Here is a 13,540-nt window from a genome sequence, read left to right on the forward strand (position 1 = left end):
TGGATGGATATCAGACGACGATTTTATTATTGCGGTAGATGACTCGATGCATGGGAATGCCAATTAAACAACGTAGATATTGGCGCTCCTGCTTATTCAGTCTTGGGACGCTTGGCCGTTGATTCTTCCGTAGTGCCAGTAGTAGCAGGGTCTGTGACACTGCTGGTAATGCTGGCTTCAAGTTCTGGCTCGGGCTTTCGCTTCCCGTCACTGTGAGCATTTTATTTTTATGAAAAAAAAAAAAGCGGATGCATACATAGTGAGCAATTACTATGCAGACACCGTATGTGACAAATGAAATATTAAATTAAGTGGACATGGACGTTACCTTACCTTGCAAATGCAATTTCAGCGGGCAGACGGAAAGAGATACAATACATATCCTTGTTCGGTGCAACCTTACGGACCCAGTGCAACTTGACAGAGTCCATTTCAAGAGAGCCGCCCATCACAGCCTCGACGCGTTCCCTCACGTCCTCCTCAGGTGTATCACTCTTGGAGAAACAATGGCAATGAATCATGGGAAGCTGCTTCTTGGGCTCAGATATATCTGCCTCGCGACCCTTGAACAGACCGCAGAAGGCGTCAAGGAACTCAATCGCTGTTGCTGGCAGGTTCATCACAAAGTGATCAAATGTTTGGAACGAATGGGATGTCGGTGATATATCCTGAGCTTGTGCTGGTACTGGAGTAGGTGTTGGTTCGGTGACAGCGACTGTTGAGTCCTTCGCAGCGCCTTTCTTTCCTTTAGTGACCACAGGTGGCAGTGGTGGACGTTTATACCCAGACTTCTCCAGATCCTCGACAGCCTTGCGAATAAAATCCCGACCATCTAAATTATAAATCCTCAAGTTGTCTTTGAGCTGGCAAACGGCATACACAGACAGTAACCGTCGATTAGTTACAGGTCAACCCCTCCTCCCCTCTCTCCCCCGCTTTAGATCTCTCTGCCACTCAAACGAAATGCGTGGTACCTTGTTTAAGGCCTTGTTCTCGAGCATGTACTGATACGAAGTCGGGTTGAGATCGTTTGCGTAGACGGTGCAGCCTTTCTTTGCAGCGGGCATGGCGAATGGCCCTATGCCTGCCATGACATCGCAAACCGCGTCGTTTGCACTGAACATTCTGACAAGGCGCTCATGCTCTGTATGCAGACGAGAGTTCCAGTACACTTGCGAGAAATCCAGTTTGAACTTGCATCCGCTCTCTCTCTACATATCGTGCCAAACACAGACAATACGTTAGAGGAGAGGCCACTGAGGCGTCATACAATATGATTGAATGCCCATCCAAGATCCGTGACTCACAACTTCTGCAATCATATCATCCTCTCCAGCAAGAAGCTCCATCTTGAAAAACCTGAAGGTGGTATCGATGGTATCTGTCTTGTTGACGATAGTCCTAAGGTTCGGGTTCTTATCCATGATCACTTGGCCGATTAAATGCTTGTAGGGGAGATATTCGTCTTTGAGATTCATGTGTGCGATATGTCCAACGGTCGTGAACGACGAGGGTGCCTCGTCAATGATATCCTCTGGAAGAATCGCGCGCAGAACCTCGTCTATCAGGGGCGTAATGAGAGTTGTAAAATGTGTTCAATTGACTGCGACGTAAAACACTGTTTCTTCCACTGCTCGTTAAAGGACATGCATTCTCAGAATACTTACCTGCCGTCCAATGATCGTATCCAACTGTTAGCTCTGTTTTCGTGAGCGCGATGTCCTTCTTTTTGACGAAACTTTTGGTCATTTCGGATGCGCCTTCGAGATCTATCAGCAGCAATTAACCACAAAAGCAGTTAGATTACATGTATCACACAGAAAAGAACTGTATGCCTCTAATTGCTTTAGAATTTGCCTTCATTCTTAATATCCAGGTTCAAGAGAACTAGTCGCTTAGACTTTTCTCCGTCGTCGCTGTCCACGACGTTCCTGATCTTGGGTTCCAGTAACATGTCACTATCGCGTTGGGAAGTATGTAGCATTAATCGAGTGAATTGGTTAGCGCTGGCGATGTCAGTCGTTGGCTCTCCGCTTTTGCTTGCTTTAGCTGCGGGCATGATACCATCATGTCCTCAACACCTCGATTGGCATAGCTCCTGTCACTGTTTTCTGCTTTCTTGTACATACGTCCCAATGACCTTTTTGCATTCCATGGTCAAGCTGGCTGGAATCCTTAGAGCCATCACACTGACGGTCCTGGTAAACAGAGACTTGTCCAGAGCCAATAACCCTCGCTGGACGACTGGTGGCGGGATCATGCTGATGGTCGTGAGGGATGATCAACGAATGGGGGACAGGGTGGACTCGATCAAAAAAAACGTTTTTCATTGCAGTTAAATGGGACGGTCATTTAGAGAGGCTGTTGTCAAACATTCAGGTCGATTTTTTGGGCGAAGTTGTTTTAATATACAATCCCACTTCCAGGGATCTCACACTTAGTGGGATACGAGATCTAGCGATGGTACCCAATTGCCTCACGAAAGAAACCAATCCCCTGGCATTAGGTCATTGAAGCCAGAAGGTGTACATATTGTCGTAGGGGAGACGAGTGCTTCTATCCGCTGCATGCTCACTCTGAATGCAACAGTCGAGACCCATCTGGATAAACACCGTAAGTAAACCCTTTCGTGAGAAAATAAATGAGAGAGAGGCACTTCGGCATCACTTCGTCACCTTCTTCCCCATTTACCTTCCCCATTCCTTCTCTCCCCTCCCTCATCATTGCATTCATCACTCTAATCACTCTCATCTTCTGACTCGCCTTGTGATTCCCATATAACTAACATACCGCAATGGATATCGAAGACTTGGGCCACCTTGCTCGCAAACCAAAGGTCACAAACGTAAGATCTATTAAAATTTCATATCGCATATATGACAGAGTATCGCCAGTGTATTTTCTAAGGACCACTCACATCTTTCTATGTCCCTGCTGCATCTTTGCAACTGTCCATAGTATAACCCATGCACAGTCCGTAATCTCAAGCCAGGCTCGATCAAGGAGTGGTGCACATGCGGACTGACCAAGAAAGGACCATGGTAAATCTCACAGGCCTTCATCATGCTGTATCGCAATGTAAGGGATGAGTGTATCTGCTCACAATAAAGCCCCCCGTTATGGAATGATCATTAGGTGCGATGGCAAGTCCCACAAAGGCACTTCGTTCAAACCTCTTCGATGGCGAGTGCCCGATGGCAAAAACACTCAGACCATGTACAGCATCTGTGATTGCAGATACACCACCCGTCCACCGTAAGTTGACCTGTTTTTCAACACTGCAAGATATTATCCTACGTCGCGCATGCTAATCATTTTTCACCGCATTCTTACATGTCCTTCATATGTATCTCCAGGTTCTGCGATGGGATTCGTAAGTCTCGCGCTTTCTGGTAAAGACTTCCATCAAAGGAGCTCAAGTTCTCATCGTCAAATACTTTTCTTTATTCGATCTCTCTAGATTACGATCTTCCACTTCGGTACTTGAAAAAGATTAGAGAATGTTCAAAGCAGCCTCACGATCCTGCTGTTACCAAGCTGTGCGAAGAGTGTGGTTGGGCTGGCCCCAGAGAAAGTTGGCCAGAACTGCCACCTACGGATTCGGATGAAGACAGCAGCGACCTCTCTGACGAGGACGCAGAGAAATTAGAGCATGAGAGCGAAGATGCAAAAGTTAAGCGACTTGCTGGCAATAGGCCCAAGGTGGAGGTTGAACTGCAGGGATCAGTGAACGGAGGGCCCACCGGCATGGATCTCGACCTGAATGGGCCCAAAATTGGATGCAATGGGTCATGCCAGACAGAACCTGCCCTTGACGGGTCTGCAGATCCTGCAGTCAGTGAGGTGATGGATAAAATCCAGAGAGTTCAATTGTAGATCATTACAAGCAACATTATAACATGCAAGAATTGCTTTTTTCTTTTTCATTATTATTCAGAATGTATTGGTACAACGGTTGTTTTTCTTGATACAATGAAGAGCGATACAATGGCTCCTAAATTACACAGCGAGAATAACAATGCGACAGTGACAGTCCTGCGGACCGAAGGGTAATGGATGCAAGCTGTAGGTTGCAATCCATGGTATATAAATGCAAGATGCATAGAATTGTAGGGGTGCTTCAAAAAAGGGCGTGAAGAGGGCATTCGTCACATCAAAAATGTAGTATCGACGCCCACGGCGAAGTCCCAAATGATGATCTAGACAAGCAGGAAACCATGTTAATTCTCGCGTGCATACACTCGTCGTCAATGAGGGCTCTTCGAGAGTGAATCTTTTGGGCAAATACCTTTTGATCTTGTGAGCAACTAACAATCTTGGAATCATTGAACTGCAGTTTGAAGACGCGGTGAGAGTGTCGACCATCCATATCTGCAAGCAACTTGCCTGTCTCCTGGTCCCAAATCTTGAGTGTCTCATCATAACCCCCGCTAATGATCCTTCCTCCGGTGAACTGTAACGTCCTGACAAGCCCATCGTGTCCAACCAGCGTCTTAACACATTCGCCCCTTGTAATGTCCCAGATCTTGATGGACCGATCAGAGCTCCCGCTGACAATGATGTTGTCTTCAAACTGAATACAGGCAATACCTCGAGCATGGCCCTCCAAAGTTCGCAAACACTCGCCAGTCTCAAAAGACCATATTTTGATGGTCTTGTCGCCACTAGCAGAAACCACCACCCTGGGACTTCCCGCAAACGGCGATGGAGCGGCAGATTCAGGTGAAAACTGAACAGCATTGACAGCAGCACGATGGCCAATCAGCGTTCTGATCATCTCGCCTGTGCTGATCTTCCAAATCTTGACAGTCCGGTCCTTGCTGCAGCTGACCACGATGTCCTTCTCAAATCGGAGGCTCAAAACACTGTCCGCATGTCCTGTCAATCGCCGAAGCACCTTGCCTATATCGAGGTCCCAAACAATAATGGAGGTATCACTGCTCCCACTCACGATCCGGCTCTCGTCATACTGTAGGCAAAGTACACTGGCACTATGGCCCGAGTATGTTCTTAGGCAAAGTCCTGACGCAAGATCCCAGATCTTGATAGTGTTGTCACGGCTGCCACTAATGATCTTGTTATCGTCAAACTGAATGCAATAGATGCCCTCTGTGTGTCCTGGGAGCTCCTTCGCAAAGTGAATTCCTCGATTCCAGTTTTGTTCCAGCAGTCTGCGTTGCTGACAGAGGAATTTCCAGTTGATCATTGGCCGCTTAGTCACAGGGTGGCGATGCACATGAAGAGCGTCTGCACTTAAAACTTCTGGTGGAAGCGGCGCGTTGGGATCCAGATAATCAATGCGCTTAGGTATTGGTGGCTGCCTCGTCTCAAAAATAGGTCCGGTCGAGCTATTCACCATGAGTGGACTTGAGAGAGTAGTCGTCACGGACGGCGCCGACAGTTGCGTGTTTGAATTCCTATGATAGCGCGAGGATGCGCTGGTGAGTGGGGAAGGTAGGTGCATCAGCCATGATGGAAGCGAAGGCGAAAGGTGATGGTGGTGATGGTGGTGGTGGTGCTGCTGCTGCTGCTGGTGGGCTTGGCGATTGGAGGACGATGGATCAAGTTCAGTAGGATCCGCATGCTTGTGTGAATGCAATGAGGGCCATGCGGATGATCCAGATACGCCCATAACACCATGCCTGATCACACTCCAGAGGCTCTTTGTGGTAAGAGGTGAGTGAGGACCACTTATGTAATTGCCCAGAAGAGTAGGCGATGCTGGCAGGGTTGGTGATGATGGCTGAGAGCTCGAACGGAGCTGATCCGCAGAGTTCGCCCTTTGGTGTCCAAAGAATCTAGGCTGTCGTGAGGTGGATGTTGAACTAGACGAAGCTGCTGCGCCTTGCATACCGGGTATCCTGAGTGGCAATGGAGGGCTGTTTCGACGGGATAGTTTTTTTAGCATAGATGGTGGTGTCATAAGGTTACTCCCGAGAGTGTACATTGGCATGCGGGCGCGTGGAAGGGATGGCATAAAGGTCGTGTTCGAAAGTGAGAATCGACCATGTCGTTGGTTCGGCATCCGCATGGAGGAAGAGCCTCTGGTTCGAGGAAAAGACCCGCTAGAGTCATAAAGCGGTGACTGTTCTGGCGATGCAGATGATTCATGTATGGCTGGCGGCGAAGCTGGGAACGATATAGGAGAGCTGCCGCCTTCATAGTCATCCATATGAGACCGTGCCATGTCGACGTCCTCCGTATGGTCGTATGGTGAGCTATATATAGGGAAGGGCTCAAGTTGCTGGTAAGGCTCCAGATGTGCATGCGTAGTATTTTCTTCATCGTCGTCCGTTTGAAGCTCGTATGCTGCACCGAGGTCGACATGGTCCTGCAGCATCCTGTAGTTCTCGCCATCGTTGCCTCCACAAGCCAGCATGTCATGGTCCAGCATCTTGCGCTTTCCTCGGCTCACAGTCGACTCGGACTCGAAGTGAACTCTTGGGTACATACCCCTTGGGCCTAGGAGCCATTGCTCTTCCATGTCTGCCCATGTCAGGTACCAATCCACCATGTCCTCGTTCACTTTCCAGCCTCGTTTGAAATAAAGTCCCTTCCAAACTGTGTTGTCGGATGCAAATTTGCTCCAGGCTTTGGAGACAAGCGCAACTGTAGCCAATGACTTTTCATCCAAAAACGACAGTAAATGCACTAGGTAGAGAAATGCGATATGTCAAGCCGGCGATATCCCTACTGGCCATTGAGTCATTCAATAAATACTGCAGAAAACTTACCTGTGAGTTCGTACGGGAGAAGGACCAGGAAATCCCTGTATTCAAATAAGGGGGTAAGGCGAGTGTAACTTCTTGTGAAGACCGAAGGAGAAACTGATTTTAGGAGTTGAATTGCGAGCTCTAGATTCGCATTCAATGAAACGAGCTGCTTCGTTAAATGACCTGTAGCAGGAATAGATATGTACTCGAGAAGAAAACATTGATATGAGCTCCTTTACCTGCTTTTTGCTCGTCCGTCCATTGGTGGACCCACTTGGGGAGTTCTATCCGCTGTTCGTCGTAGCCTTCGTCCGGTATACTGAAAGCTGGCGAGCTGGGTGGCTCTTTATAGGGTGAAACGGAGGATGACCTCGATGGCCCAGACATAACTATTGATGAATGAAGATGCGAGTATGTGCTCCTGCCTGCTTCTCCTGTTGATGCTACTTGTTCGTGTGTCCTCAGGAGGGAATGATGCTGAAGAGACAAGATGCGGATGGACTAAGGCGGTCTTTTTTTGGGCGAATGCCTCTGGTGCAGGACATGCTTGCAAAATCCATTCCGAAACGTCAGTCCCATCGGGAGAAGCAAAATCCGTTTCGAAACGTCAGTCCCATCGGGAGAAGCTGGATGGGTGCAAAGCTGTGGGAAATAAGGATAAGGGTATAAACGCTCATGGCATATGGCTCTACATTTGGACGATTCTCGAAGGACTTAACACCTTCAGCAGCCTTCGTTATGTCGATTAATGTCTTTGCGAGCTCGAGGTCAATAGCAGCAGCCTTGGCTTTTGCCGTCTTTCGTAATCTGGCAGGCGATGAACGTCGAGACGGTTCGTAGCCTTGTAATGCTTTGTACGAAACTGGACGTCGACCACACACTATAGGATATATATTAGGTCGTCAGCACGTAAGGTGCACTTTCCTCCATGTAACTGGCATAGTTAGCTGGTCTAGCTTTATTTTCCATGTGCGTTAGTAAGCACACATTTAGTTTAGAAGTGGCGCGTCCGGGAAGAACGTACTTCGGCTACTTTCCACATATCACAATCGAAGACGACGATGAAAATAGCTTAAAGACAGAGAGAGGGTCGGAAATAAATTAGCACTCTTGTATTCTGCACCATATTAAGGGTTTCATAGGCCTATTTCTCCGAGCCTCTTGCCTTCCGCCTTCACTATTGCTATCTTACCCTCATACCACCATAACATTCATGAAAATTGAGCTCCTTGACTACTTTATCATGAAGGAATATCTTGCACCGCTAAGTCGTACGCTGAAACGCATTTTTATCCTTTGTCCTCACTTGTAAACTCTAAAAACTCAGCTAAATTGCTGTGTTTGCAGTTATGGAGGCTGGTTCAAAATCCATGTTTAAATTTTATCGTCGAGATATTTGAGTAGTGCCTTAAATATATATGATAAACTAAGGTTGGGCATTAATAGGAATCATGCAGTTAGAGCTCGGTGCAATTTTCAGATTTTGTTTTCCCTTCTCTTTCGCATCCGATGGGAGCCCATTACACGTTATATTAGGGCGAAGGAGTGATATGGTTAGAAAGCATGGGTCTGTTTGGTCAATGCTGCAATGATGGATGTGTCTCAAAGTGCTCATTCTTTTGAGCCTTTGCACTCCACTTCCTCTCTTTCCCTCTTTCCCATTTTCCCATTTTCCCAGCTATACCCTCGCTCAATTCACTGTTTTTTGTCTTTCTCTCTTTCTCTCACCTCTCTCTGTCCCTCGCACGTCTTTGCTTGATCTCAGTAAGCACAGTCCAGTGGCGATTCATAGGTAACAAAAAACGCAGATTATCTGCGGAGACGACTTTCCTGCCTGTGCATGAACCGCTATAGTTAAGCCAAGAGCTGTTACTAAAATGACTGGGATCAGGGTGTAGGAAGGTTGAAAGAACAACCGTGCATGTGCAATGAATAATAACCCTTCTTGCATGACAGACATCTCAATTAGAAGTAACGAGGGGAGGCGAATATCACCCCGCTCGACCACCCTATGCGTGCGCGGACAGTCTTGAACAAAGAGTTGGAGTAGAGAGCATTGCACAAGGACGGACCATCTCCTCAGCCAGTGAAAGGAATCGAGAAACAGATTCGAGTTGAGGTGAGGCACTGTTTCTTGTCACTTGAGGGTAGGCTATAGGCGTGTTCTATAGTTATTAATCCGTCATGCTTCATTGAAGACATTTGGTATCGTTGCTAGAAGACACAAAGTGAACAAACCTTTTGGACTCCCTCGGCATCCAGTCAAAGGACACAGGAGTCGAATAAACACTTCCGAGGTGAGGCGCCATCACTTGCGCAGGGTAGCTACATATGATAAAGTTCAGGCAGCAGCTATGGATAGTAATCTTTGCATTTGGTAATAGGCCGTTCTGCCGCCACTACGTCTGCAGTCTCCCAGCCCGTTGCATCTTATCGTGCCCCCATTGTGTTACTGCAGTGTCTTCCAAGTGTAAGCACGTACGCTAACTACCCGCACAAGTATATTGATTGGCGACAAGGTCACTAATATCGCCACCACCTCCTCTACGAAAACAGAAACAAAACTCGCAAAGAAGCTACATGTTGCGTAACACTTTTTCGTCCTCGCGAAGCGCTCTCTCGCCACAAAAGGAACTGGAGCTTGCCAACTTTCATTTGGAGAATGCGCGCACAGTCAAGGATCGAGAAATTGCTTTAGCGTTGTGCGACGACGCAGAGGCTGCGTTATCGCGGATGAAAAGGGCTGCGAAAAAGACACTTGCGTCTCCCCTGTCTGTCGAGGACCAAGCCCTGCGCAATGGAATCGCTACCGCCTATTTCGAGCACAGTGAACAGCTTGTCAGCTTGGGGAATAGAGAAATGGCACACACTAGCTACAAGAAGGCTGAAAAATGGGGCTATGTCCAGCAGGTCAACCAACAATCGCCTGGCTCTTCTCAGCTCGGCAACAACGAGATCAGCACTATTCACCGCGCACTCGTTCCTGCTGCTTCCTTTTCAGCAACGCCCCGCCTGCTTCCTCCTTCGGACCTAAGTGGCCCCAATGGTCGCGACAATGCACATATTCCTCCAAAGATTTTTGATCGGGACTTGACTCCGACTAGGACCAAGTGTGCCTTGCCGAATGCGGGTGCGCGCCTCGCTAGTACCTCTCAGCTCGTGTACTGCCTCAGCTTGTTGCCCTCTGCATCACTGTCTCTGGAACTTCTCGATGAAGCCGAACGGGCCTGGTCTCAAGCCAAAGCGAGCGATGAAGACGAGCAAGAACGACTACGCACGTTGGCGGCGGACTTGACGAAGGCATTCATCAATGACACATTCAAATCGCCCCCCATTGTGGCTGAAGTGGCCTGTTTGGCGCCTGTACTCGATCAAGAACTATTCAGGAAACTACTCATGAACTTTATCGACGGCATCAATCAAGCCACTTTGCTGGAGCTTTATCTACTAGAAGGGCTGGCGCAGTTGATGCAGCGCGCTTCACTGGAATACCTTGATGCCGATGATTTGGTCAAGATATTGGAGGTCCTCAGCACGCGCTTGAAGGATACCCATCAGCAATCGACGCACCATGTTTATAAATTGACACTGGCGGTGTCACACGTTTTGGATGCGATGGCCGATTGCCATGTCAAGGACCTGAACCGCGAACAGCTGCATGAGCCCCTCTCTGACTATTTGAATGGACTGAAGGGCAGCCCTGACCCATATCTGGTGTATCAAGCCGCCTATGCCTTCCAAGCACTGCAGTACGTCCCGGACGACGAGTCACCCTTGCAAGCTACGCTAAGACGTGGACGAGCAGTGGTCAAGGGCATTTCAGGAGTCGTGAGCGCGGTCAAGGGCCTAGATGTGGATGGTTTTATCGAGGGACTAGGGCATCTTCAAGACGGCTTGGTCGAGGTCTACCAGGTCGCTAAAATCGGGTACGACGGCGCAAAGGCTCTAGTGGAGAGCGGGCAGGACTTTCTTGACTGTCTCAAGGAAGGCCTCAGCTTTGCTAAGAAACGTGCGTGGTATCCGGCATTACGTGGTATCGATAAATTGATTCGAGACGGTCAACTCGCCAAAGTCAAGAAGCTGATCTGTGAAGCACCTTACCGTCGTGATCTTGCTTTTCAATGGGGAGTGTGCCAACGGCTTGGGGAAATAGCCGCGAATCCGAACTGGGACCCCGACACCCGCTGGAACGCTGTAGGCTTCCTAGGTGAGCTGTACAAGAACGATGCGGAATGGGGCCAGCAAGCCATCGTCAAACAGTGGATTCTCAATATTCTTGAGCAGCTAGCTTCTACGTCAGGAGGCGCATTGCAGTGTATGTTAGGACGAAGGACAACTGAGGTGCGATCTCTTGTGATTGACTGCTGAGACCTCTACCTCCATATCTAATTCTATCTACCACACTCCAATATAATCAATATGTTACGCACCATAGCTGCCGAAGCCCTGTTGCAAGAGCTGGGTACAGATGGGGATGCCAAGAAGCAAGACCTTTATCAAGCTTACCGAGAGAATCCTCAGCGCCAGTACCCATTAGTAGTCTCTGTACCCATGCTGGCATCTCCATCCCTGCTCGATCGCGTCCAGAATAAACCCGACATTGAAATTGACTTGCGCCGGCTAAAAGAACAACGTCTCAAGGAGCGAGGCGACGCTGTGTATATTCCCCCTCAGGCCAAGGCTAGTCTACAAGCTCCCGATGATGCGCTGTTTTCATTGATGGACAAGGTCAAGGAGTTCCTGAGCAGTAATCAAAAAGTGATGTTGCTGCTAGGTGATTCTGGCGCAGGCAAGTCGACTTTTAACCGGGCGCTCGAGTGCGACTTATGGGACGCTTACAAGAAAAAGGAAGGCAGAATTCCTCTCTTCATCAACTTGCCCGCAATCGACAAACCAGAGCAGGATCTGATCGCCAAACAACTACGGAGGGCAGGGTTCACCGAGCCCCAGATCAGAGAGTTGAAAGGCTACCGCAGATTCATCTTGATTTGCGACGGATATGATGAGAGCCAGCAGACCCACAACTTGTACATGAGTAACCGACTGAATCAGCTGGGAGAATGGAGTGCTCAGATGGTAATTAGCTGCCGCAGCGAGTACCTTGGCCTCGATTATCGGGATCGGTTCCAGCCAGCAGATCGCAACCGCCAAGCAGAGCCAGCATTGTTTCAAGAAGCGGTCATTGCACCGTTCTCTATGGATCAAGTCCAAGATTACATCAAGAAATATGTGTCTGCGATGGAACCGCTCTGGCAGATGACGGACTACCTGCAGGCTCTTGATCAGATCCCCAGCCTGCAAGACCTGGTCAAGAATCCGTTTATGTTAACGCTGTCCTTGGAGGTACTGCCGCGCATGGTGGATCCAGGACAAGACCTCTCGGCTGTCCGGGTCACTAGAGTCGCATTGTATGACCAGTTCATGGAACAGTGGCTGGAGCGGGGCAAGAAGCGGCTTGGGGACAAAGACTTGGGCCCTCAAGCAAGGGCGGACTTTGAGAGGCTGAACGACGAAGGCTTTACTCAGAACGGCATGGAGTTTCTCAAGGATTTGGCTAGTGCAATCTACATGCATCAGGCAGGTAATCCGGTGGTGGCCTACTCTCACAAACGAGACAAAGAGACGTGGAAAGAGAAGTTTTTCTCCCGAGAAGACGAGAACCAGCTCCTACTGGAAGCTTGTCCTCTGACCCGCAGCGGCAATCAGTACCGGTTTATCCATAGATCGCTGCTGGAATACTGCATAGCTCGCGCGGTGTTTGAACCGCAAGAGGGCAGGAAGAACTTGAATGGAGCACTCACCCCGGCCCGTCGAGGGAGCACCAGCTCCGTTTGGAGCTTTGAGATCCAAGGTGGTCTAGAGAACGTGACCGCCGCTGCCAAAGAGCAACAGCCTGTTGAGCCCACCTCGCCATTGGTCTGGAGGAATTTTGTGAGCGAGCCTTCTGTTCTGCAATTTCTGGAAGAGCGCATTCAACAGGAGCCCATATTCAAAAAACAACTGTATGCCTTGATCGAACACTCGAAAACAGACAAGGAGTGGCGCGTTGCAGCCGCCAATGCGATCACGATATTAGTCAGAGCCGGGGTACAGTTTATTGGGGCAGATCTAAAAGGCATCCAAATTCCAGGGGCGGACCTGAGCTTTGGCCAATTCGATTCTGCTCAGCTGCAGGGAGCTGATTTGAGAAAGGTCAATCTTCGCAATATTTGGCTGCGTCAGGCTGATTTGAGCAGCGCGCAAATGGCAGGCGTCAAGTTTGGCGAATGGCCATATCTTAAAGAAGATGACGCGGTACAATCCTGCGTATATTCGCCGGACGGGAATACCTGTGCTGTGAGCGTTCGCGATGGGACGATCAGCGTGTATGATACCTCGACTTGGGCAAAAACCCACACCTTGCGTTGCCATACCGGCTCTACCGGGAGCGCGGTGTATTCGCCCAGCGGCCAGCAGATCGCCTCGGGCAGTCACGACAACACGGTGCGACTGTGGGATGCGCAAACCGGTGCACCTGGTCCTATCTTAAGCGGTCATACCGGCGGCATCAACAGGGTGGTATACTCGTCTAGTGGCCAGCAGATCGCCTCCAGCAGTAACGACAACACCGTGCGGCTGTGGGATGGACAAACTGGTGCGCCTGGCCCCATATTACGCGGGCATACCGACATCGTATTGAGCGTGGTGTATTCGCCCAGCGGCCAACAGATCGCCTCAGGCAGTCACGACAACACGGTGCGACTGTGGGATGCACAAACCGGTGTACCTGGCCCCATATTACGCGGGCATACCGACATCGTATTGAGCGTGGTGTATTCGCCCAGCGG

The 13,540-nt window shown here is 49.3% G+C and overlaps 4 protein-coding genes across 4 annotated transcripts; 1 reads left to right on the forward strand and 3 right to left on the reverse strand.

Moving 5' to 3' along the window:
* Nucleotide 1: 1 nt before the first annotated feature.
* On the reverse strand, nt 2–2,390 carry BC939DRAFT_407058 (Met-10+ like-protein-domain-containing protein). The gene is made up of 7 exons (XM_051552861.1): nt 2,130–2,390; nt 1,858–1,958; nt 1,668–1,769; nt 1,308–1,561; nt 975–1,211; nt 334–863; nt 2–210 (listed from the first exon to the last, which is right to left on the reverse strand). Exons 1-7 carry the CDS (start codon nt 2,258–2,260, stop codon nt 93–95), a joined length of 1,473 nt encoding a protein of 490 aa, XP_051416010.1. The 5' UTR covers nt 2,261–2,390; the 3' UTR covers nt 2–92.
* Nucleotides 2,391–2,670: 280 nt separating this feature from the next.
* On the forward strand, nt 2,671–3,906 carry BC939DRAFT_525772 (uncharacterized protein). The gene is made up of 5 exons (XM_051561328.1): nt 2,671–2,845; nt 2,959–3,041; nt 3,136–3,255; nt 3,357–3,373; nt 3,461–3,906. Exons 1-5 carry the CDS (start codon nt 2,795–2,797, stop codon nt 3,874–3,876), a joined length of 687 nt encoding a protein of 228 aa, XP_051416011.1. The 5' UTR covers nt 2,671–2,794; the 3' UTR covers nt 3,877–3,906.
* A 57-nt stretch (nt 3,907–3,963) lies between these two features.
* Nucleotides 3,964–6,793, reverse strand: BC939DRAFT_303065 (WD40-repeat-containing domain protein). Its single transcript, XM_051551395.1, has 4 exons — nt 6,735–6,793; nt 6,454–6,651; nt 4,289–5,417; nt 3,964–4,199 (listed from the first exon to the last, which is right to left on the reverse strand). The coding sequence occupies exons 2-4, from the start codon at nt 6,492–6,494 to the stop codon at nt 4,149–4,151; spliced, it is 1,221 nt and encodes a 406-aa protein (XP_051416012.1). The 5' UTR covers nt 6,495–6,651; nt 6,735–6,793; the 3' UTR covers nt 3,964–4,148.
* A 1,552-nt stretch (nt 6,794–8,345) lies between these two features.
* On the reverse strand, nt 8,346–9,413 carry BC939DRAFT_439940 (uncharacterized protein; the record flags this gene model as incomplete). The annotated part of the gene is made up of 5 exons (XM_051554019.1): nt 8,346–8,526; nt 8,709–8,846; nt 8,952–9,002; nt 9,117–9,141; nt 9,270–9,413. Coding segments are annotated over 4 exons (303 nt in total), but the record flags the coding sequence as incomplete, so codon positions are not given.
* Between the last annotated feature and the right edge of the window lie 4,127 nt (nt 9,414–13,540).

The sequence above is a fragment of the Gamsiella multidivaricata genome (assembly GCF_025024155.1).
Source record: "Gamsiella multidivaricata strain RSA 2152 chromosome Unknown BC939scaffold_8, whole genome shotgun sequence".
Classification (NCBI taxonomy): domain Eukaryota; kingdom Fungi; phylum Mortierellomycota; class Mortierellomycetes; order Mortierellales; family Mortierellaceae; genus Gamsiella; species Gamsiella multidivaricata.

Excerpts from the sequence above, each read along its gene's own strand:
- BC939DRAFT_525772 (XM_051561328.1), top strand. The coding sequence starts at position 2,795 with ATGGATATCGAAGACTTGGGCCACCTTGCTCGCAAACCAAAGGTCACA. Across the intron at positions 2,846-2,958 it reads GCAAACCAAAGGTCACAAAC|TATAACCCATGCACAGTCCG; the intron begins GTAAGATCTATT and ends AACTGTCCATAG. Across the intron at positions 3,042-3,135 it reads CTGACCAAGAAAGGACCATG|GTGCGATGGCAAGTCCCACA; the intron begins GTAAATCTCACA and ends AATGATCATTAG.
- BC939DRAFT_407058 (XM_051552861.1), bottom strand. The coding sequence starts at position 2,260 with ATGATCCCGCCACCAGTCGTCCAGCGAGGGTTATTGGCTCTGGACAAG. Across the intron at positions 1,770-1,857 it reads CCTGGATATTAAGAATGAAG|ATCTCGAAGGCGCATCCGAA; the intron begins GCAAATTCTAAA and ends TGCTGCTGATAG. Across the intron at positions 211-333 it reads GCTGAAATTGCATTTGCAAG|TGACGGGAAGCGAAAGCCCG; the intron begins GTAAGGTAACGT and ends AAATGCTCACAG.
- BC939DRAFT_303065 (XM_051551395.1), bottom strand. The coding sequence starts at position 6,494 with ATGGGCAGACATGGAAGAGCAATGGCTCCTAGGCCCAAGGG. Across the intron at positions 5,418-6,453 it reads ATGGCTCCTAGGCCCAAGGG|GAATTCAAACACGCAACTGT; the intron begins GTATGTACCCAA and ends GCGCTATCATAG. Across the intron at positions 4,200-4,288 it reads GTTGCTCACAAGATCAAAAG|ATCATCATTTGGGACTTCGC; the intron begins GTATTTGCCCAA and ends CTGCTTGTCTAG.